Here is an 18,497-nt window from a genome sequence, read left to right on the forward strand (position 1 = left end):
CCGTAGATTTCCAGGTTTTCGCCCTGGCTAGTTTCAGACCCGCTTTCCCAAAGCGCGTAAGTAGCTCCTCTGCGTATCGCCTTCACCTCAGGACGGCAGGATCGGCTGAGAACGACCAGCTCAATTAGAGCAGTGCCCGGAAATGGCGGACGCCGAGGGCAGGGCAAACAGGGCGGAGGGACTGACGGCGCTTTCGTGGGAGGGGTGATCTCTGCGCAAGCGCACCAGCGCTCCTCGCCGTCATGGCGTCGGCGCCGTCCAGTCATGCGCCAGGGGTGGCGGCGACTTCCCCTCAGGAAGTCGGGTCTCCGCCTCCTCCTCCTCCTCCTCCTCCTCCCACCCCGCCTATTCGGCGGCGGAGGCGGCGGCGGCGGCAGCGGTTGTTCCTGCCTCTCCGCCACCTCCACCGCGGCCTATCCGCCCGGCGGCGTTGGCGGGGAGGGGGACAGTAGTTATAGACGCCCGCCCCTTCCTCAGAGAAGGTGAGTTCCCGCCCCGGCGGCGGGGGCAGCCCGGCCTTGAGCCCCTCCACTCCCGCGGCCCAGGAGAAGGGCCTGCGCGATCCGCACGCTGGGCGCGGCGCCCCGAGTGTGCGAAATGGCCGCCCTGGGCGCGTCCGGAGTCCCTGGGCGCCCCTCAGTACCCGCCGCCCCGGAGAGGGCGTCAGGTTCCCCGGGCCCCCAGCCGGAGTGTGGAGGGGCCGGGGGACGCCAGGGCGAGCCGAGGAAGCCGAGGTCAGAGTGGGAAGAGGAGACCCGGCAGGCGTCTGTGGAGCTGGAGTGCAGGGAACGGGGAAGGGCGGGATGACGAGAACGATCAAATTCCAAGATCGCGGGAACAGAGGAAAAAAAAAAAAGTGAGGTGTGGACAGGAGTAAAGCTGCGTTTGGAAAACGTAGCATCCTGGAAAGCCGAGACGTCAACCTAGGATTCTTAGGAGTGGTGGCAGCCAAGTGGCGTCTTCAAAGTTGCAGGGACCCTGGTGGGAAGAGGTGGGAGGAAGAGAGGAGGTCTTGAAAGGTCTGGCTCTTTTCTGTGAGAACAGCCCCCCCATCCCCACCCCCACCCCCCAAAAAAAACCAAGTTTCTAGGAGTTCAAAGCCCATCTTGATAGTGGCCCGGGCTTGAAGACGTGTCTGCCAGTGTAAAGGTAAACATGAGTTAGAGCGCTGCAAACATTTTATTCTTGGGGGGACTTGGGGGGTAGAGCTGGGCTCCCCTGCGATTTGGCTGCACTGTGGGAAAAAAGAGGATTAGGAGGTGGAGGGAGGGAGGTGGAAATGACAAAGGATTTGTCATTAGAAGCGCAAGTAGGCCAGCTGTGCCTGCTGACTGGGCTCCTCTGGGTCTGCCCTTCCTGATGACACTGCAGAGGAAGGCTGGTGCGCTCCTTGGGATGGACACACACACACACACACACACACACACACACACACACGGCAGAGGGACAGAGAAGGGTGCCACAGCTGTGTACCCTTTCTAAAGGGAAGCCGGGGCTGTCAGCAGACCGTATTTTTTTTTTTTCCAAACAGGAATGCAAAAGGAGGTTATGATAAATTTTGGTCCCGAATCCCTGCTCAAGGGTTTGGAGAAATTTTAACACTTCTCAATATATTTTCCAAACACACACATATAAATTTTTTTTTTTTTTGGAAAGGCAGATTTACAGAGAGGACAAAGTTTTATTTCTTGACCATCTCAACACTTTTGAGTTCCTGCAAATGAAAAACCTGTTGCAAACTGTTAAGCTGAAGCTTTAAAGCACTTGGGAAATTGTTTTAGACAGCAGTGCTTCGATTGCCCTGCATATCTCCATGACACCCAGTTCAGCTTAATAGTGTTTAGTATTTGCTGTGTTGCTTTATGCTGTTTTTGCTCCAGAGTGAAAGTGGAAGCCAGAACATTGCAAAATACTTCAGATTGCTTTTCCCCAGGAGGAACACCTGTAAATATAGCCCCATAAAAATAATTGCCTTTGGATCCTTTCTCATGATGCTCTGTGGCCTGTTTCATCATGTTTTACACGTTGCACTTTGGAGAAATGGCACATGGGTGAAACACATTTCTTAAAACATTTTTGAAAGCATTCACTAAAAATGGAAATTAGAAACTGATTGCAAATAAATCATTAAGACAGCCTCAGAAGACTATATTTGAGGTCTTACAGTCAGTAAATCTAGGTTAGTACTGTTATAAGGTGGAATAAAGTTGATTTCTATCAAACCTTGCCACCAACAAGTAAGAATGAGCATTTTATAGGTGTCAAGACTACACGTTCTGTTTGGCTCTCATGGAAACTTAATTGCCTAAGGAAAAAACAACTTCTTGTTAGATCCTAATTTTTTTTTTAATGAGTTTCATTATGAACAAAAGACTAAAAGAAATCCTAGCATTAACTTTTCTGTATATCATTTCAGAATAGAAAGTGAGAATATAATAATAGACTATAGTACTAGTATTTTGACCAGCTAAATGATCCTATAAGCCCCAAAGTTTCTGGGCTTTTGACTTATGTCGTCGGAATTGGAGTAGGCCAGGGGTTCTCAACAAAGGACGATTTTGTTCCCTAAAGGATTTTTGGCAGCCGTCTGGAAATATTTTTCGTTGTAGCCACTGAACAGAAAAGAACTTAGCACAGGTGCTACCCCCATCTGTTTAGTTGTATTTACAAGAGGTGCCACTAACAAAATTCATACAACAGCCCCTCAAACATACACACATGGAGAATTATCCTACCCAAAATGTTAGTAGTAGCAAGGTTGAAAAATGTTCTTCTAACCAAACCATGAGGTCCATTACTGCTTTAAAATTGTAAACTGATTGACAGTTTTGATATTCCCTGGCAGGGCTATATACATGGAACATACAAAACATTGAAGTGTAATCAGACAGCATTCACAGAGTACAGAAATCATTTTTTTTCCAGGTAGGTTTGCAGCTAGTCATTAGGATTTGAAAATTATTTTTTTTAGCCTTAAAAATTACCTCCTACTTTATTTCAGGTAAATACATTTCACAAATAGTTGATTAACTCCACTTACTAAATGGTAAATATTTGATGTTACACTTTTCCAAACACTTTCGGGACTCTTGGTTACAGGAAGCTTTAAATGATTGCCATTTATGATCATGGATAAGCAAAGCAGGGGGAAAAAAATGTTGCTTGCCACTTAACCAGTATCTTTTTTTTTTTTTTCCCTAAGTTATTTTGGAGGGAATTCTTTCAAAAATGTCATACCTCCAGTACAATTCAAGTATCGCCTTGAAAATGCTGTTGGGACCATTAAGATAAATTTGAAGTGTGTCTATTAATCCCTTCTCACTTGTGGCGATAGCACCTGTATGAGGAACACCTTAGGAGCTTGATGATGAGAAAATGTTAGGATCAGGAAAGACTAAAAAAATGGTAAGCAGGGAACATATAGAAGGTATAAGGTTATAGAAATGAAACTGAGGAACTCAATCAAAAATGCCACAGTAATGTGTGACCAGGCTGATGTGAAAAGAAATACACATACTTAGTTTATGATCATGGTGTCATAGGACTTTTCCAGGGCACAGTAATTAATTCAGTAAAGGAACAGTTTTAACAGTTCCTACGGTAAACAATTGCTTCAAGTAATCATGTCAGAATGATCATAGAAAAATAAACATTTTCTATCTCTGGAAGGAAAAAAGTTGAGTCAGCTCAATCTTTAACCCATTTATATAGCAACTGCTTAAAAATATTTTCCCTGTTTTCCATGATATGAAAGCAGAGATTCAAGTCAAATGACCCAATTAAGTTAACACTATAAAGATTTCAGTAACATATAGGGTAAATTAAATGGGGAGAAGGACACATAGTAAATGTGGATTCAAGTTTTTAAAAAGAACTAGACTTCTGAGATAACTGGTTTGCTGTTTCATGTAAATAGAAGCTCTACTTATGATGTGTTTGCTGTGGGCACATCAGAGCATATGTTGGCAGCCAGCAAGAATGGGGAGGAAGAGAGACGAATGGTTTTTATTAATTTCAGATCTGCCTTTACTAGGTGTCAATATGTAAAAATACCAAGTAGGCATTTGAAGACCGTTAAGGATTGGTTCTGTAGTTAATCACATGGATCTTGGGGTGTATGGATACTCCCCCTGCTGACCTATTTACATTCGCTAACTAGAGGGAGTGGCTTGCATTAATGGCTTTCTAATATAGGAGGTCTCCATGAATCCTGTTCAAACTACCCAGGCACAATCCCTGAGCCAGGTAGCTGAAGAGCACATATAGTTACGGACATTTAAAAACAAAAACATGAATTTGATATTAAAGTTTTAACTAGTGTGGCTTCTCAGCCTTCTGGTCAAGATCAAGTGTAAACTTGTAACTAGTACTCCCAATTATTGATTACGCTGTTGTTAGAAATAGTCCAGTTTTTTTTATGTGATTAATCTAAAATAACTAGAACATGTCAGATGCCAAGTTAGATGCCAGTCTCATTTCCTACAAGGAGAAGTTTAGTAACTCATGAAAGCTAAGAGTATACATAATGCTGACAGGTATGGGCCTTCACATCCAGCACAATTATCCCTGTAAATGGGGTGTGACGTTCAGGGAGAAGGAGTTAAGACCATGCTTCAGCAGAGAACAGAATCAGTTCTCTGTCTGCTAACCCGGCAGGGGCAGGGTGAAACTGGGCTCTGCTTGGTCTTCCCTAAATGTAGATTAGTGTTCACAGAGTCCAAAAGAAATCCAGTCTCATGGCTATTATCCAGATCCTTGCCAGTGCCTTCTGATAAGGGGGTGATGGGGAAGGTTTACAGGGTGGAAAGAAAGGATACTATCAGGATTCACAGATGATACTAACATGTATGGAGAAAACCTTAAGAAAAAAAAACTAGGGAAAGGCTACTGGAAACATTTTACCAAAGATGCAAAGTAGAGGAATAATTAGAAAGTCTTCTAAGTGTGTCTGTCACATGCATTCATTAATTTCTCTAAGGAACACAACAATCCAAGGGGTATGTTAATGTCCCTAGAGATGAGGAATCAGGCCTAGAGGGGTTAACAAGGGTGACACAGCTAAGCTACGGGACTGAGTCCCAAGTCCCTGGCATCCCTATGTCTGTTTGGCTCCAAGGAGCAGTGAGGTAAGTGATATGACAGGAGGTAGTTCTGCTTACTAGCTTTTATTAATAAGGGGCATGAATGATCTTCCTGAAACAAGTCCAACACAGGGAGCAGTTTTAAAGTTGGAACTAGAATTACCTCTTGTGTTGAAGCTTTGAAGCTCTACTTTAAACACTTTGCTGAGGTAGACTTACAGTAAACCACATCTTTTAAGTGGAGAGTTCATTGATATACAAGTATTACCTTGTAACCCCCAACCTAGGCAAAATGTCAGATACTTCCATTAATACTAAAGTTTCCTTAGGCTCTTTGTGAGCCATCCTTCCCTTGGCCTGTTGCCAGGCAACCACTGATGTGCTGAAACTAACATGTTTATAAGACCAAGAGGTCTTCAAAAAAAATTACTGGAAATGCATACTGTGGAGAAAATTGCATGGATTTCAAGATTTTCTGCACCAAAATAATCTTTTCTTTCTGTTTTCCTTGTGACTTTTAAAAATACCCAAAGAAAGTAGATATTCACTAGTTTCTGTCACTCAGCATGATATCGGTATTCATCAAAGCTTACGGTGCTGTTTTGTTCTTTTGTATTGCTGAGTAATTCTGTGGTATGACTGTACTACAAGCTGTGATGTGAACATGGTTTGTTGCCCCAAAATTCACAAAGGTCTTTAACCTCAAATTTTTAAGCCATACCTACTAAGAGAATGGAAACTTAATCTAATTAAGGTGTTTAGAAATGGAGTTTTAGAGAGTGGTTAGATTATAGGTTGTTAGGGTGGGGCCTTACTGAATCCTTCCTCAGGCACATATGTCATGATTTGATGTGGTCAAGTGGGAGGGCTCTCGGCAGAGCCTGAGTCATGCTGCTTGACTTGAACTTTGAGCCTCTAGAACTGTGAGTCTAAATAAACCTCTTCATTACAAAGTAGCCTGCATGAAATATTTCATTATAGAAATAAAAAGGCTGACGGTCACACCACATTTTCTTACCTATCTCCCATCGATAGACAAAAGGCATCAACTTTTAGCTATGACAAAACTGGTTCAAAAAGATTTGGGAAACAGTGGAGTTAAAAGATGTGCAGATTTGTGAACATTTTACCCCCTCATGTTTTTCTAAAGAATCTTCAGTTTTCCCCATTTTAAATTTAATTTGCTTTAAAATTGAGCCACAAATGTTCTTTATTCTAGATCTAAGTCTTCTGATATATGAGAATATTTTTCCCTACTCTGTATCAAATGGAAAGAGACCATGAAATGTGGAGATTAAAAAATATTTCTTTTTAAGAGAAACAGATTAAAGAAAGTAGATTCAGAATTTTTAGATCCTTAGTTAATAACCAATTCTGGAGCGAGACTCGCTTAGTACTACTTTGGACATGTTCCTTAACCTTCTATGCCTCAGTTATTTCTATAGATTAGATGACCCAGACCATATAGTAGTACTCAGTCCATAGGCTTCTTATGGTGGCAGAAAAAAAAAATAGTTAATACATACAAGTACTGAAAAAGTATTAAAGTATTACATAGTAAGGTCAATGCTGTATAGGTCTAATAGAACTAGTACTAATAGGTAACTTGGAAATGTGAAAATTTGAAATAAACTTCAATGTTGTGGGACCCAATTCTTTAAATTCCCTGGGGTTTTTGTCCACCATGTGTACTGAGTGACACATGTTCAATTAGTTCAAGAACTCAACCATCTTAATTGTAAAGAATTTTAGGACATAGCACTTTTCATCTAGTTTCACCTGCACGACTTGAACTCATAGAGGAATGAGGGAGGAAAGAACATGATGTTATGAATTTGCTACAATCTGAGTTTATTCCAAAATAAAATGTACCAACTCAGAATACTGCTCTCTCCCCTTCTTCCTCCCTCTGAGAAATAACAACAGCAACAATAACTGGGTACGGACCGACAAAGGCAGCTTTACTCAGGATCACAGATGTAGAATTACCTGTGTTTCTCCTCTCTTCTTGCTACCTGCTCTTATCCCACTTTGCATCAATATTACCTTTGAATGTCTTAAATTAGTCTCACCCAATTTTTTTTAAGATTATTTTCTTGAAAGAGGAACTTAGATCTTTCATCCAAAGGTTCACCTGTCATGTGGGCGGCAGGAACCCAAATGGTAGAGCCACCAGTGCTCTGCTCTTTCCAGACCATTAATAAGGAGCCACATTGGAAGTGGAGAATTTAAACAGTGCCCAGATGGGATTCTCACATCACAGGCAGTGGCTTTACTCGAATCATCACAGAGCTAGTCTCTTTTTCTACTGCCACTTGATACAGCCTGGTAATTTTTTACATAACAGTTTCCCCATTTTGAGCCTTTTGTCTGTAACTGCAAAATTAAATCTGAATGCCCAAGTAAGACTTGCTGTGAGTTGGCCCCCTCCACCTCTAACACGATACTTTACTACTTTAATGTACTTTTGTTTAAAGCAGAAATGTCATTTCTAACATCCTTCCCTCTCCACAACACCATTTCCTCATTTTTTTTTTCCTTTAAATTTTACTTCTCTCTAAAAGGGCCACTCCGAATCCCTTTTTTCTCCACAAATCCTTTCCCATCCCTCCCAATACCCTCAGCAAGAAGATATTATACCTTCTTGGGTCTTGTAGCACTTAACGTATTTTCATCTTGCTTCATATCACTCGTAAAGCTGTAAATTCCTCAGTGTTACCAACTATTTTGTACATGGATCATTCTCAACCCATAGATCTAGCTTTATCAACACACAGGGAAGGTAATGTCTTTAAGTCCCAATATTATAATTTTAAAATATGAGAAATTCCACTTATTTTTACAGAGGTAAAAAATGCAAAAAATATTCCTTTGTTTGGCAAAGATTAAATAAATGTTCATCTTTTCTTTCCCTAATTTTTCCCATAGTACCCTGATAATAGCTAAAGACAAAATTCAGCAAGTAGTGATGGTAAAGTTTAATAGCGTCTAAAGGCATGGAGAACTTGAATAAAGCATTGTTACGGGTTAGGAAAATGAAGAAATGCCTGGAAATAAAAACCAGAGTAGCTGAGACTTACTAGAAAACTGACAGGGAGCTTGAGAATGTGGTGCTAGTTATTAGAGATAAGAACAAAACACCTGCTGGGTGAGGTAATTCATGGTAACCCCAAGTTTCTTACCTCAGTGTACAAGATTGCTTTTTAGAAATGGTAAGTCTGGTAATAAGGGCTGAACAGGGAGGGATATTATTTTTCTATTTTAGTAAACTTTCCACTTAAGCTTTGATTGCCACCAAAAAACGGTATTAATCTGTTCTTATTAGGGACTTACAATTAAAAAGTTAAACACTATCACCACAAATCCTGAATCAAGGAAGTTTCTTCTTGCTTTGCTGAGGCCATATTTTAGACAGCTCAAAATGTTGGAGATGCCATATGTAATAAATTTAATATCTAAAGTTATGCATCATTTAAAAAAGAAAGATTTATTTATTTGAAAATCAGAGTTACAGAGCCTCCACTCACTGGTGAATTCGCCATGGTAAGGCTGGATCAGACTGGAGCTGGTTCCTCTGGGTCTTCCCCATGGGTGCAGGGGCCCACGCAGTTGAGCTATCTTCTCCTTTCCCAGGCACATTAGCAGGAAGCTGGATCAGGAATGAAACAGCTAAGACTTGAATTGGAGCCCATGTGGGTTCTGGCATTATATATGGTGGCTTTACAAGCCATGCCACAATGTCAATCCCCTATCAAGTTCTTTTCAGAATGTTTTTGGCATGCAAGTACTCTCTTGAGGCTCATCATACATTTAAGCAAACCTATTTAACCTATATCCTGGAGCTAAAATTATAAAGAGCAGTATAACAGTTTATGGAGCTTTAAATTACAAAGTCATATACTTTTGTGAAAGTGAATTCAGATGTGTACATTGAGCGGAGTATTAAGTGTTCTCTGTCCCTTGCCTCTCACTTCCCAGTTCCTTGTTCCATTTAGGTTTAGTAAATATCTTTCCACTTGTCTCACTGTTGATGTTTAGCTAACAAAAATGATCAGTCTGTCAGATCAGTCTGTCAGATTTACTGATTTCATAAATCAGTATTGTTATCCTGCATCTGCTAATCACTTCAAGGATACAAGCAATGGAGGGATTCAGGTGAGGCAGGGAGGTGTTTGGTACATGGAAAGTGACTCCTGAGACCATGATTTCCCACTCTGGTCCAGAAAAACAGATGTTTCTAAGTGAGGTTTCCATTTCACACTTGAATCAAGCATTGTTTGGGGATAGAAAAATGAAGGGAATGTGAACCAAATCCATATTATAACCCAGGGAGTTAGAAGATGAGACATTGTTCAAGGAGCTGTGCCTCACAGGTTTTGGAATACTTATTATCAACATTTATTTGGATTTATTTACCCTTAGCAGGTACATCTTGCTAAGGGTATATTAGAGATAAAGCTCTTTTATTGATGTAAATATCATCAGAGTGTTCACTATGATAATATAGAAAATATAGATATAAGCAGAGGTCTAGATTTCCACTTATCTTTCTCCCCGTGATCCCAGTAAAAGAAAGTGACTGGATCATAGACCAGCTGCACTAATTCCTTCCTTATATAAATACATATGAATATGTTTAACTTTAGGTTGTATTTGTTGGGTTGTTTTGTTAAAATTGGATTTTATGATCGATACAATGATAGAAAGATAGAATCTTAGATCATCTTTTCCCTCGCATGCAGATATTTCATCATCACATGTGATGCCAATTCATTCATTTAAAGGTCAACCTAAAATTAATTTGACACCACATGATTAGCTTCTTAATCCATTTTGTAGAATTCCACAGACTGAGTAGTTTATGAAAAGAAATTTATTTCCCACAGTTCTGGAGGCTGTGAAGTCCAATATCAGGATGCTTACATCTGTGAAGAGCTTGCTCTGCCATCCCATAGCAAGGAAGATGAAAGGGTGATAGAGTGCGTGCATGCACACTCAGGAGATGCAACCCACAGCCTCCAGACCTTACGTAACTGACATTGATCCATATGGAGCTTTTGTGACCTAAACACTTGGCCCAACCTCCCAACAACATTTGTTGAGGATTAAGTTCTTAACACATGCCTTCTGCAGGACACATTCAAACTGTGGCCATATCCTACTTCAGTCAACACTGGCTGGCTATAAAATAAATTCAACCCAGTAAGGAGCTATAAATTATGTATAGACTTCAGTGTAAATCTAATAGTTTGGGAATAAATTATGATGATAATGAGAAAAACTTAAAGAAAGCTGGCTTTGAGAGCCTGTCTGAAACACATAAATTTCTGTAGTCATCTCTTACTATGGGAGAAAGTTGCCAATCACAGGCAAATGTGGTTTGTGGCTGTATCATGTGGTTCTCACATGGGATTAGTGGAATTCAGCTGTCCCTTATATAAAACGACATCACATTTGCATTTAACCTGCACACATACCTTATAGTTGTGAAGTTGTATGTCTACAGAATGATGACAGAGAGCCTACATATTCAGTACATATGTCGTTTTTAAAAAATAGATTTGCAATGTAGAACCTGTGGACACAAGAGACTGATGGTAACTAGGATAAGTAGCTAGCTATCTTAAAATGAATTGCATTTCTTGAGATTGCTTGCTTTATACAAACCAACATCCCAAGACTGGATTTCTGAGCCAAGCCTTTCAATATTGGTACCGCAGCTCATTTCCATGAAGACCAAGTAAATTTCCTTCAGAATGATATTTTCTGGACCCAGTCAGTTATGTTATCATGTTAAGTATTAACAATTTTAAAGTTGCCATACTAGTGAGCCTTGAAAGCAGTTAGGAAATCCAGGTTTTAGATGGTACTTTTAATGATACTTCTTGTTGAAGATTGCAATCACCCTAAATGGCTAATATGATGTCTCCCCACCCTGTGTTTCATTTGCAGATCCACATTGGATAAAGGGTAAACTTGTTACAGATTCTCTCTTTAAAAGGCATCTGTGCAGTAGTGCAATTTGAATAATAAAGTATTTCACTTTAAAAGGTAGGTGAAAAATAAGGAGCATGTGTCCTACAGATGCTTTTAAAATATAGCCGGCAAACTTCATATTCTTGATTTTGTTTAATCCTTCTGAGAGCCCTGCGAGGGAGATGGAATTGTCTTTTTCATTAATGAAGACAGCTCAGAAAAGGAGAAAACATGCTGATTTATCTTCAGGAATTCAGGTTTGAATCCAGGAGTTTCTGATGCAAGTTTTTCCTCGCATCATTCTGTCTTCTGCTGTATCCAGAAAGCTACCCTGTCCTTAACTTTTGTAGTCAGCATAAAAGAAGCATTATAAAGCTTACATAGGAAACTATTAGCATAAATTGAGAGATATTAGAGCCCTCCAGAAGCTTGTTTTACAGGAGTTGAAAATCATAAGCACAGTCTGTAGCAGTCTTATTCATAATTCTTAGCCTTTCTTTTTAATATCTTTTAAAATTTATCTGAAAGGCAGAGTTACAGAGAGGAGAGACAGAGATCTTCCATCTGCTGGTTCACTTCCCAGATGTCTGCAGTGTCCATGACTGAGGCAGCTGGAAACCAGAAGCTTGGAGCATCCTCTGTGTCTCCCACATGGGTGCAGGGTCCAAGGACTTGGGCCATCCTCTGCTACTTTCTCAAAACATTAGGAGAGAACTACATTGGAAGTGGAGCAGCCAGGTCTCATATTGGAGACCGGCATTGCAAGTGGAGGCTTAACCTATGTCATAGCACCAACCCCTCCCTAATCCTTCTGTTGAGGCACAAAATTATAGGGGCTAGAGCAAGACATAAAATGTCTGGTGGTCTTCCTTCATTAGCTTGTAGCTCTAGAAAGAGATCCACAAACGTTGCCACTCTCCTTGACTTGTCCTGGGCAATGAATGAGACCTGATTCCAGCGTTCTTTATTTTCATGCCATATAACCTCAGTCTTTACCATCTTTCCTACATAATGGTCCCATACAGAAGGAATAGTCTTTTGTATACTACTATTTGTGTATACCACATTACCCTAATCTTTCCTACTCACTCTTTTCTTGCTCTTACACATGACTCAGCTTTTGAATCTCGTGAATCCCTGATATCTGGGGCACTAAAAGTATTAGGTATATTTATTTACGAATAAGCATAAAGCCAGGGCTGGCATCATGCTGCAGCAGGTTAAGCCACTGCCTGTGATTTCGGCATCCCATGGGTATCCATTACACCCCAGCTGTTCCATTTCCAACCAAGCTTCCCAGTAAAGTACCAAGGAAAGCATGATTCCCAAGTACTTGGGCCCCTGACACCTACATGGAAGATCTAGATGGAATTCAGGGTTCCTGGATTCAGCCTGGCCCCATACCACCTTTTGTGCAGCTCTGGCCATTGCGGCCGTTTGGGGAGTAAACTAGCTGGTGAAAGACTAGCCTCTTGCATGCTCGCTCGCTCTCCCTTTCTCTCTCTCTCTCCTTTTCCTTCTTTCCTCCATCCCTTGCTCTCTTCTCTCTATATAATTCTGCTTTTCAAATAAAAATAAATCTTCAAAAAAAAGCATAAGGTCATCTGTGCTGTTTCAGAGAACTCATCCAGCTGGTTTTCCTTACGAGTAGTAATCTTGCTAGACATTGCAAGTTTGAATTCATACTTGAGAACAGTGTACACTGGTTATAGTTCTATCCTAGCCATCAATTGAGCACTCAGCTTCACCATAATTACTGGACAAGTTACTTATTTCTCTGAGTGTGTTTAGCCTGCTGAATGATAGTAGTCACCTCTGTCTTGTAAGAATCAGGTGAAACCAAATGTTGAGTGTATCTAGTCTATTCTTACTGCCCTGAACCCTGTGACCTAAAGTTCATAAAAAAGTAGAAGCAGAGGGCTTTCGAATCCTTGGACTTAAAATAGTTCTTATATGATTGTAAAATAATACTAAATATAGGAGAATACTAGTGTAAACAGATACAAAAAAATAAAAATCATGTCTAATAATGCTCAAGAGGTGTTGGTTTCCCCATTTTCCTTATATTCATATTTTAGCTTTTTAGGTTTTTTTATTTTAAGGTTTATTTATTTATTTTCCTTGAAAGAGTTCTAGAAAGAGAATGTCTGAAATCTTCCAGCTGCTGGTTCCCTTACCAAATAGCTACATCAGCCAGAGCTTGGGCCAGTCCAAATCCAGGAGCCAATATCTTCTTCCAGTCTCCCACCTGGGTACAGGGGCCCAAGGAATTGGGCTATTGTCACTTCCCTCCCAGGCCATCAGCAGGCAGCTGCATTGGAAGTAGAGCAGCCAGGACTTGAACCGGTGCCCATATGCCAGTGCCACAGGCAGATGATTGTCCTGATATGCTACTACACCAGCTCTTCCACATTTTAGCTACTTTTTAAAAAATATTTATTTTATTTTTATTGGCATGTCATATATACAGAGAGGAGGAGAGACAGAGAGGAAGATCTTCTGTCCGTTGATTCACTCCCCAAGCAGCCACAGTGGCTGTAGCTGCACTGATCCAAAACCTGGAGCCTCTAACAGGTCTCCCATGCAGGGTTCAGGGTCCCAAGGCCTTGGGCCATCCTGGACTGCTTTCCCAGGCCACAAGCAAGGAGCTGGATGGGAAGCAGGACTGCCGGCATTAGAACAGGAGCCCATATGGGATCCTGGCACATGCAAGGCAAGGACTTTAGTCGCTAGGCCACCATGCTGGGCCCAGTTATGATCAGTTTTAAGGTTTATTCAAAGGTTATTTTCTGTTAGGGCCCAAACCATAGGGCTTAATTCATTCTCTCATAAGAAGTTTAGAGTGAAGCAGGGCTAGGATGCTTTGAGATCTCCAATATGTTAGGCAAGAGGACTCCGGGTGTCTTCTGTCTCCTTCTGTGATGCTGGCTTCCTTACTTATGTTCCATAATGACAACTCCAGGCATGGCATCTTCATTCCAACAATGCAAGAGAAAATCCTCCTGGAGTCCTAGAGAATACTCCAGCTCACCTCTTATTGATCAGACTTCATTCATTTAAGCCACATCTTGCCTTAAGGATGGCTAGGTACATTGCCTAAGGTTAATAAGCAAGAAGGAAAAGTATGTTGGGAGGCAACTGGTAGTTTGTCTCACAAACAAGCACCTAAAAATTATTGCAAATTATTTTTACCAGAACTGATACTTTGCTTTGAAAGTAAGAATATATTATCGAACTCTGGATTCACATCAAATATTACTCATCAGCACTATTTAAACCTCAGAGATGATGAGATATGGGATAATTTTTTCTAGTATACACAATATTACTTGCTTTTCCAAGGCAAAAAACAAAAAGCATTTTCAAGAAGTTATTTTCAGATTTATAAGAAAATAAACTAATAGGAAAATGAGGGTGGATTTTTGTGAATTTTTAAGATGACTTGCCTCATAGGCCAATGATGTATAACTAAACTTTTGAATCATTTAATCCTTATTACAAGATTGTGTTTGGTTTTAGATGAATAAGAGTGAAATATTGGACAGAAATAGATTTTATAGTCTCTGTATCATGATTTTTAGCTCAACGTCACTGTTTGCAGAAAATTTCATGCTGAAAAACAGAAGCAATTAATGGATGAATATGACCAGATTTCTCCATCAAGTTCTCAGCCTGATAAGGGTAAGGCTACATTCACTTCTTTGTTCACATTCTTGCTTTCTGTGGTCTTTACGGACTGGCTTCTTCCACTGTAATGTCTTCCATGTCGTATGTGTATCAGTGCTACATTTTACTGTTGAATAATATTCCATTGTATGCGATAACCACATTTTGCTTATCTATTTAACAGTTGATGACCATTTGAGTTGCTTCTGCTTTTTAGCTTTTCCAAATAGTACAGCCGTGAACATTTTTGTACAAGTTTTTTTGTGAACACAAGCTTTCAGTTCTTTTGGCTGTGGGGTGTGTGTGTGTATATATATATAATGTGAGAGGTGGAATCGCTGGGTCATGTAATAAGCACGTGTTACTGGTGTTACTGTCAGGAACTGTCAAATTATTTCTGTACTATTTTACATTCCCATCAGCAAGGTCCTTGTTAACACTTAATAGCATCTCTTTTTGATCATACCCATCCTAATTTATATGTACTAAAATATTCTTATTCTCAAAAATTTTCAAACATCTTCAAAAGGAGAAACAGTGCAACAAATGAATATCATATACCCATTATCTGTTTTCAACAACTATCTTTAATCTTATTAATGACCTTATAAAAAAACAGCTTTATTGAGGTATATAGTTGACATACTATATAAATAAAAATATACAGTGTCACAGATATGGATATGGAGAATGATCACTGCAGTCTAGACATTGAACACACCATCACCCCCCAAAAAATGACCCTTTCTTTTCCCTTACTCCTGCCTCTTCCTACCTAAATCCCACCCAACCATTGTTATTTTAGATTTTCATTTTCTAGATTTGTTTTTGTGAATGGAATCATACAGTAGGCCTCTTTGACTTAATGTGTTTGAGATTCACCCATGTTGTTGGCTGTATTGCTATATTTACCTTTATCCCACTGTGTAGTTATAGCATTGTTTAATTTACTCACTCACTGGTTGATTGCCATTTGAATTTTTTTCCCTTTCTGGGGCTCTCACAAATAAAATCACTATAAACATCCATATGTAAGTATCTGGATAGACAGATACCACTCTTTGTTTTAGGCATTTACCTGAGAATAACTGGGTCTTTTGGTGGTGTGTGTTTGACTGACTTAGAGACTGTCCCATTGGGCACTCCTGTAGTGACACAGGAAGGGTCCAGGTGTTCCTCCTTCTCACCAACACTTGTATTGTCAGTCTTTCTCATGTCATCTATTGGGTATGATGAGCTGTCTCATCAAGTTTTAATTTATATTTGATGATTGATGACTTTAAACATCTTTTCATACGTCTTATTGACCATTTGTATATATCCTTTTCTGAAATATATGTTAAAATACTTTATATATATTTAGTCAGGTGTTGCATTTTTATTCTAGTCAAAATTTTATTTAAGTAGAGTGGGGATTTAAGTTTTCTAATTCAACAGGTTAGACTTCATAACACTTTGTTTTTACAAATTCCCAGAAAAAAAAAATAGCTGAGAGTTAGTGACTGGAGTGTCACATCAGACTTATGTTTCTGTAAAGGAAAAAAACATTTGGTTCTACCTGAATAACATCTCCTAATTTAGGATGCTATGGCACCCAAAACAACCAGCACATTATCCCACACTAAATACATCTTCTGCCATATTGGTACTTATGTGTGACTTGAGGAAAGGGAGGAAAAAACAGAAATCAGGAATAATTGTTGCCTCTCCCCCTCAACAAAGACTGGTTTATCTACCTAAGCATCTCTGCCTCAGCATGACGCCTCTAAGCATCAGCCTCCATTTTCTCCCTTACCCCACCCCCCAACCAGGATTTAAGAAAGAACAAACCATTGGGCATTCTAGAATGCTTTTCTCACCAATCGGAATTAACAAGCCCTTCACAGAAGGCACAGAACTCTGTGTCTTCCTCACACTCAATACTAAAAAGTAGTTTTCATCTCATAGCTGATTTTCTAATCCCCACCACCCCCAGACCATTTTACAAACAACCTTGTATTATTTAAGCCTTAGAGTGCACTCTAGTCAGGTGAGTATGTGTATTTATTTTATTTTGTTCATGTAAACTGAAGATTTAAAGATCAAATAACTTCTGTGGGTCTGTTACTTTTCTTAGAAAACATTATACAGGAACGGATTAATCAGAACTTGAGAAACTGTCTGAACATCCACATCAAGCCCCCACCACCAGTGTGTGGTTTTCACCCTTACAAGTTGTACATTTTTTTAGCTTTGCCAGCATCTGATTGGTCAATTACTTGCTGCCCTCTTCTGAGAAGTATTAAGTTGTGAGTCGCCTGGGAGATATTTGACCATCCTGATGCTGCTTTTTAAGATATCATGTCCTGATAGGCAACTTACACATTTCAGTAAGTTTGAATTTGTTGAGGCGTCTATTTTTTGAAATTCTTTTCAAGAGCAAAGGAAGTGTTCAGAATGGAATAATCTAGTAAGGATTTTCTTCCATCTTCTCTGCAGAAAATCCCTTTTTGTCAGGCTAATGAAGCATTCAAAGAAGACATATGACTCTTTCCAAGATGAACTTGAAGATTATATTAAAGTACAGAAAGCCAGAGGCTTAGAACCGAAGACTTGTTTCAGAAAGATGAGAGAGGACTATTTGGAGACCTGTAGGTACAAAGAAGAGATGGATTCCAGACCCCGGTACAGGATGTTTGATCAAAGACTCCCACCTGAAGCCATCCAGATGTACCCAGCATCATGCAGTGTCTCACCAAGCATGGAGAACCGCTTACCCCAGTGGTTACCAGCTCACAGCAGCAGGCTGAGACTAGACTCTCTGAGCTACCGTCCGTACACCAGGGACTATTTCTCCCAAAAGCCAGTACCCCTGCACCTTAGTCAGCAAGGATACAATTACGGCCCCTGCAGTGTAGAATCTGGAGGCTACAGGCACCTCTCCTCGGAAGGCAGCCCCAGAGCCTATCAAGCCAGTCACAAACAGAGCATTCTGTGGTGTTTATTGGTTAATGTGGTGTTGGTGTGGTTGTAAATGTGTGGAGGAAATTGATGTGTTGGTTTTGTTGGGTGGTGTGGTTGGGTGAAGTTTATGTTGTGAGGTAACAAATGTTGGATGTGGGGTTGATGTTTAGGATATGTATGGTATTGCTTTGGTTATTGTTGAGGTTGGTGTTTTTTAAAAGTTGGGGAAGAGTTGTTTGTGGTAAGTTTGAGTTGTATTGTTTTTTGGTTAAAGGATTTGTTTGGTAAGTGGTGGTGTTAGGGGGTAATGAAATTAAGGGGTTGATTAATTGATGTGAGAATGTGGTGTATGGTTTTATGTGGGGTTGGGGGGGGGTGTGGGGGATGGATTTGAATAGAGGGTGGGGTTAGGATAGGGTAAGGAGTTATTTGGAATTGGGATATGGTTGGAAGTTGGTTGATTAGAGAAAGATATTTTGTAGGAAAGATTTGGAGTTTTGATATGGGGATGGGGGGGGGTTATTTGATGTTAATAAAAGTTGGTGTGTGGGATATGAGGAGGGATGATTGTTGAGTGCTGGAGGGTTTTATGGAAAGGGGGTTTGATTTGTATGTTGAGGTTTTGGGAGGGGATGTTTAGTGGGAGGGTGTGGTTGTGGGGGGGGGTGTGGGGGGGGGTATGGAGGGATGGGGGGGATATTTGTTGAATGGGTGGGGTGAGATATTGGGGGGGTTATTAGGGATTATGTGGTAGTGGGGGGTTGGGGTATTTTTTGTTTTATGGTGTTTGGGGTGGTGTATGTTTGGTTGAATTGGGGATTTGTGTAGGGA

The 18,497-nt window shown here is 40.3% G+C and overlaps 1 protein-coding gene across 1 annotated transcript; it reads left to right on the plus strand.

Annotated features, from left to right (window-relative positions):
- The first annotated feature begins 1,131 nt into the window (after window positions 1-1,131).
- On the plus strand, window positions 1,132-17,736 carry KRCC1 (lysine rich coiled-coil 1). Its single transcript, XM_040993364.1, has 4 exons — window positions 1,132-1,149; window positions 11,034-11,132; window positions 14,639-14,738; window positions 17,202-17,736. Exon 4 carries the CDS (start codon window positions 17,224-17,226, stop codon window positions 17,734-17,736), a length of 513 nt encoding a protein of 170 aa, XP_040849298.1. The 5' UTR covers window positions 1,132-1,149; window positions 11,034-11,132; window positions 14,639-14,738; window positions 17,202-17,223.
- Window positions 17,737-18,497: the final 761 nt, after the last annotated feature.

Source organism: Ochotona curzoniae, unplaced genomic scaffold (assembly GCF_017591425.1).
Source record: "Ochotona curzoniae isolate NIBS_2020 unplaced genomic scaffold, NIBS_Ocur_1.0 contig_883, whole genome shotgun sequence".
Classification (NCBI taxonomy): Eukaryota; Metazoa; Chordata; class Mammalia; order Lagomorpha; family Ochotonidae; genus Ochotona; species Ochotona curzoniae.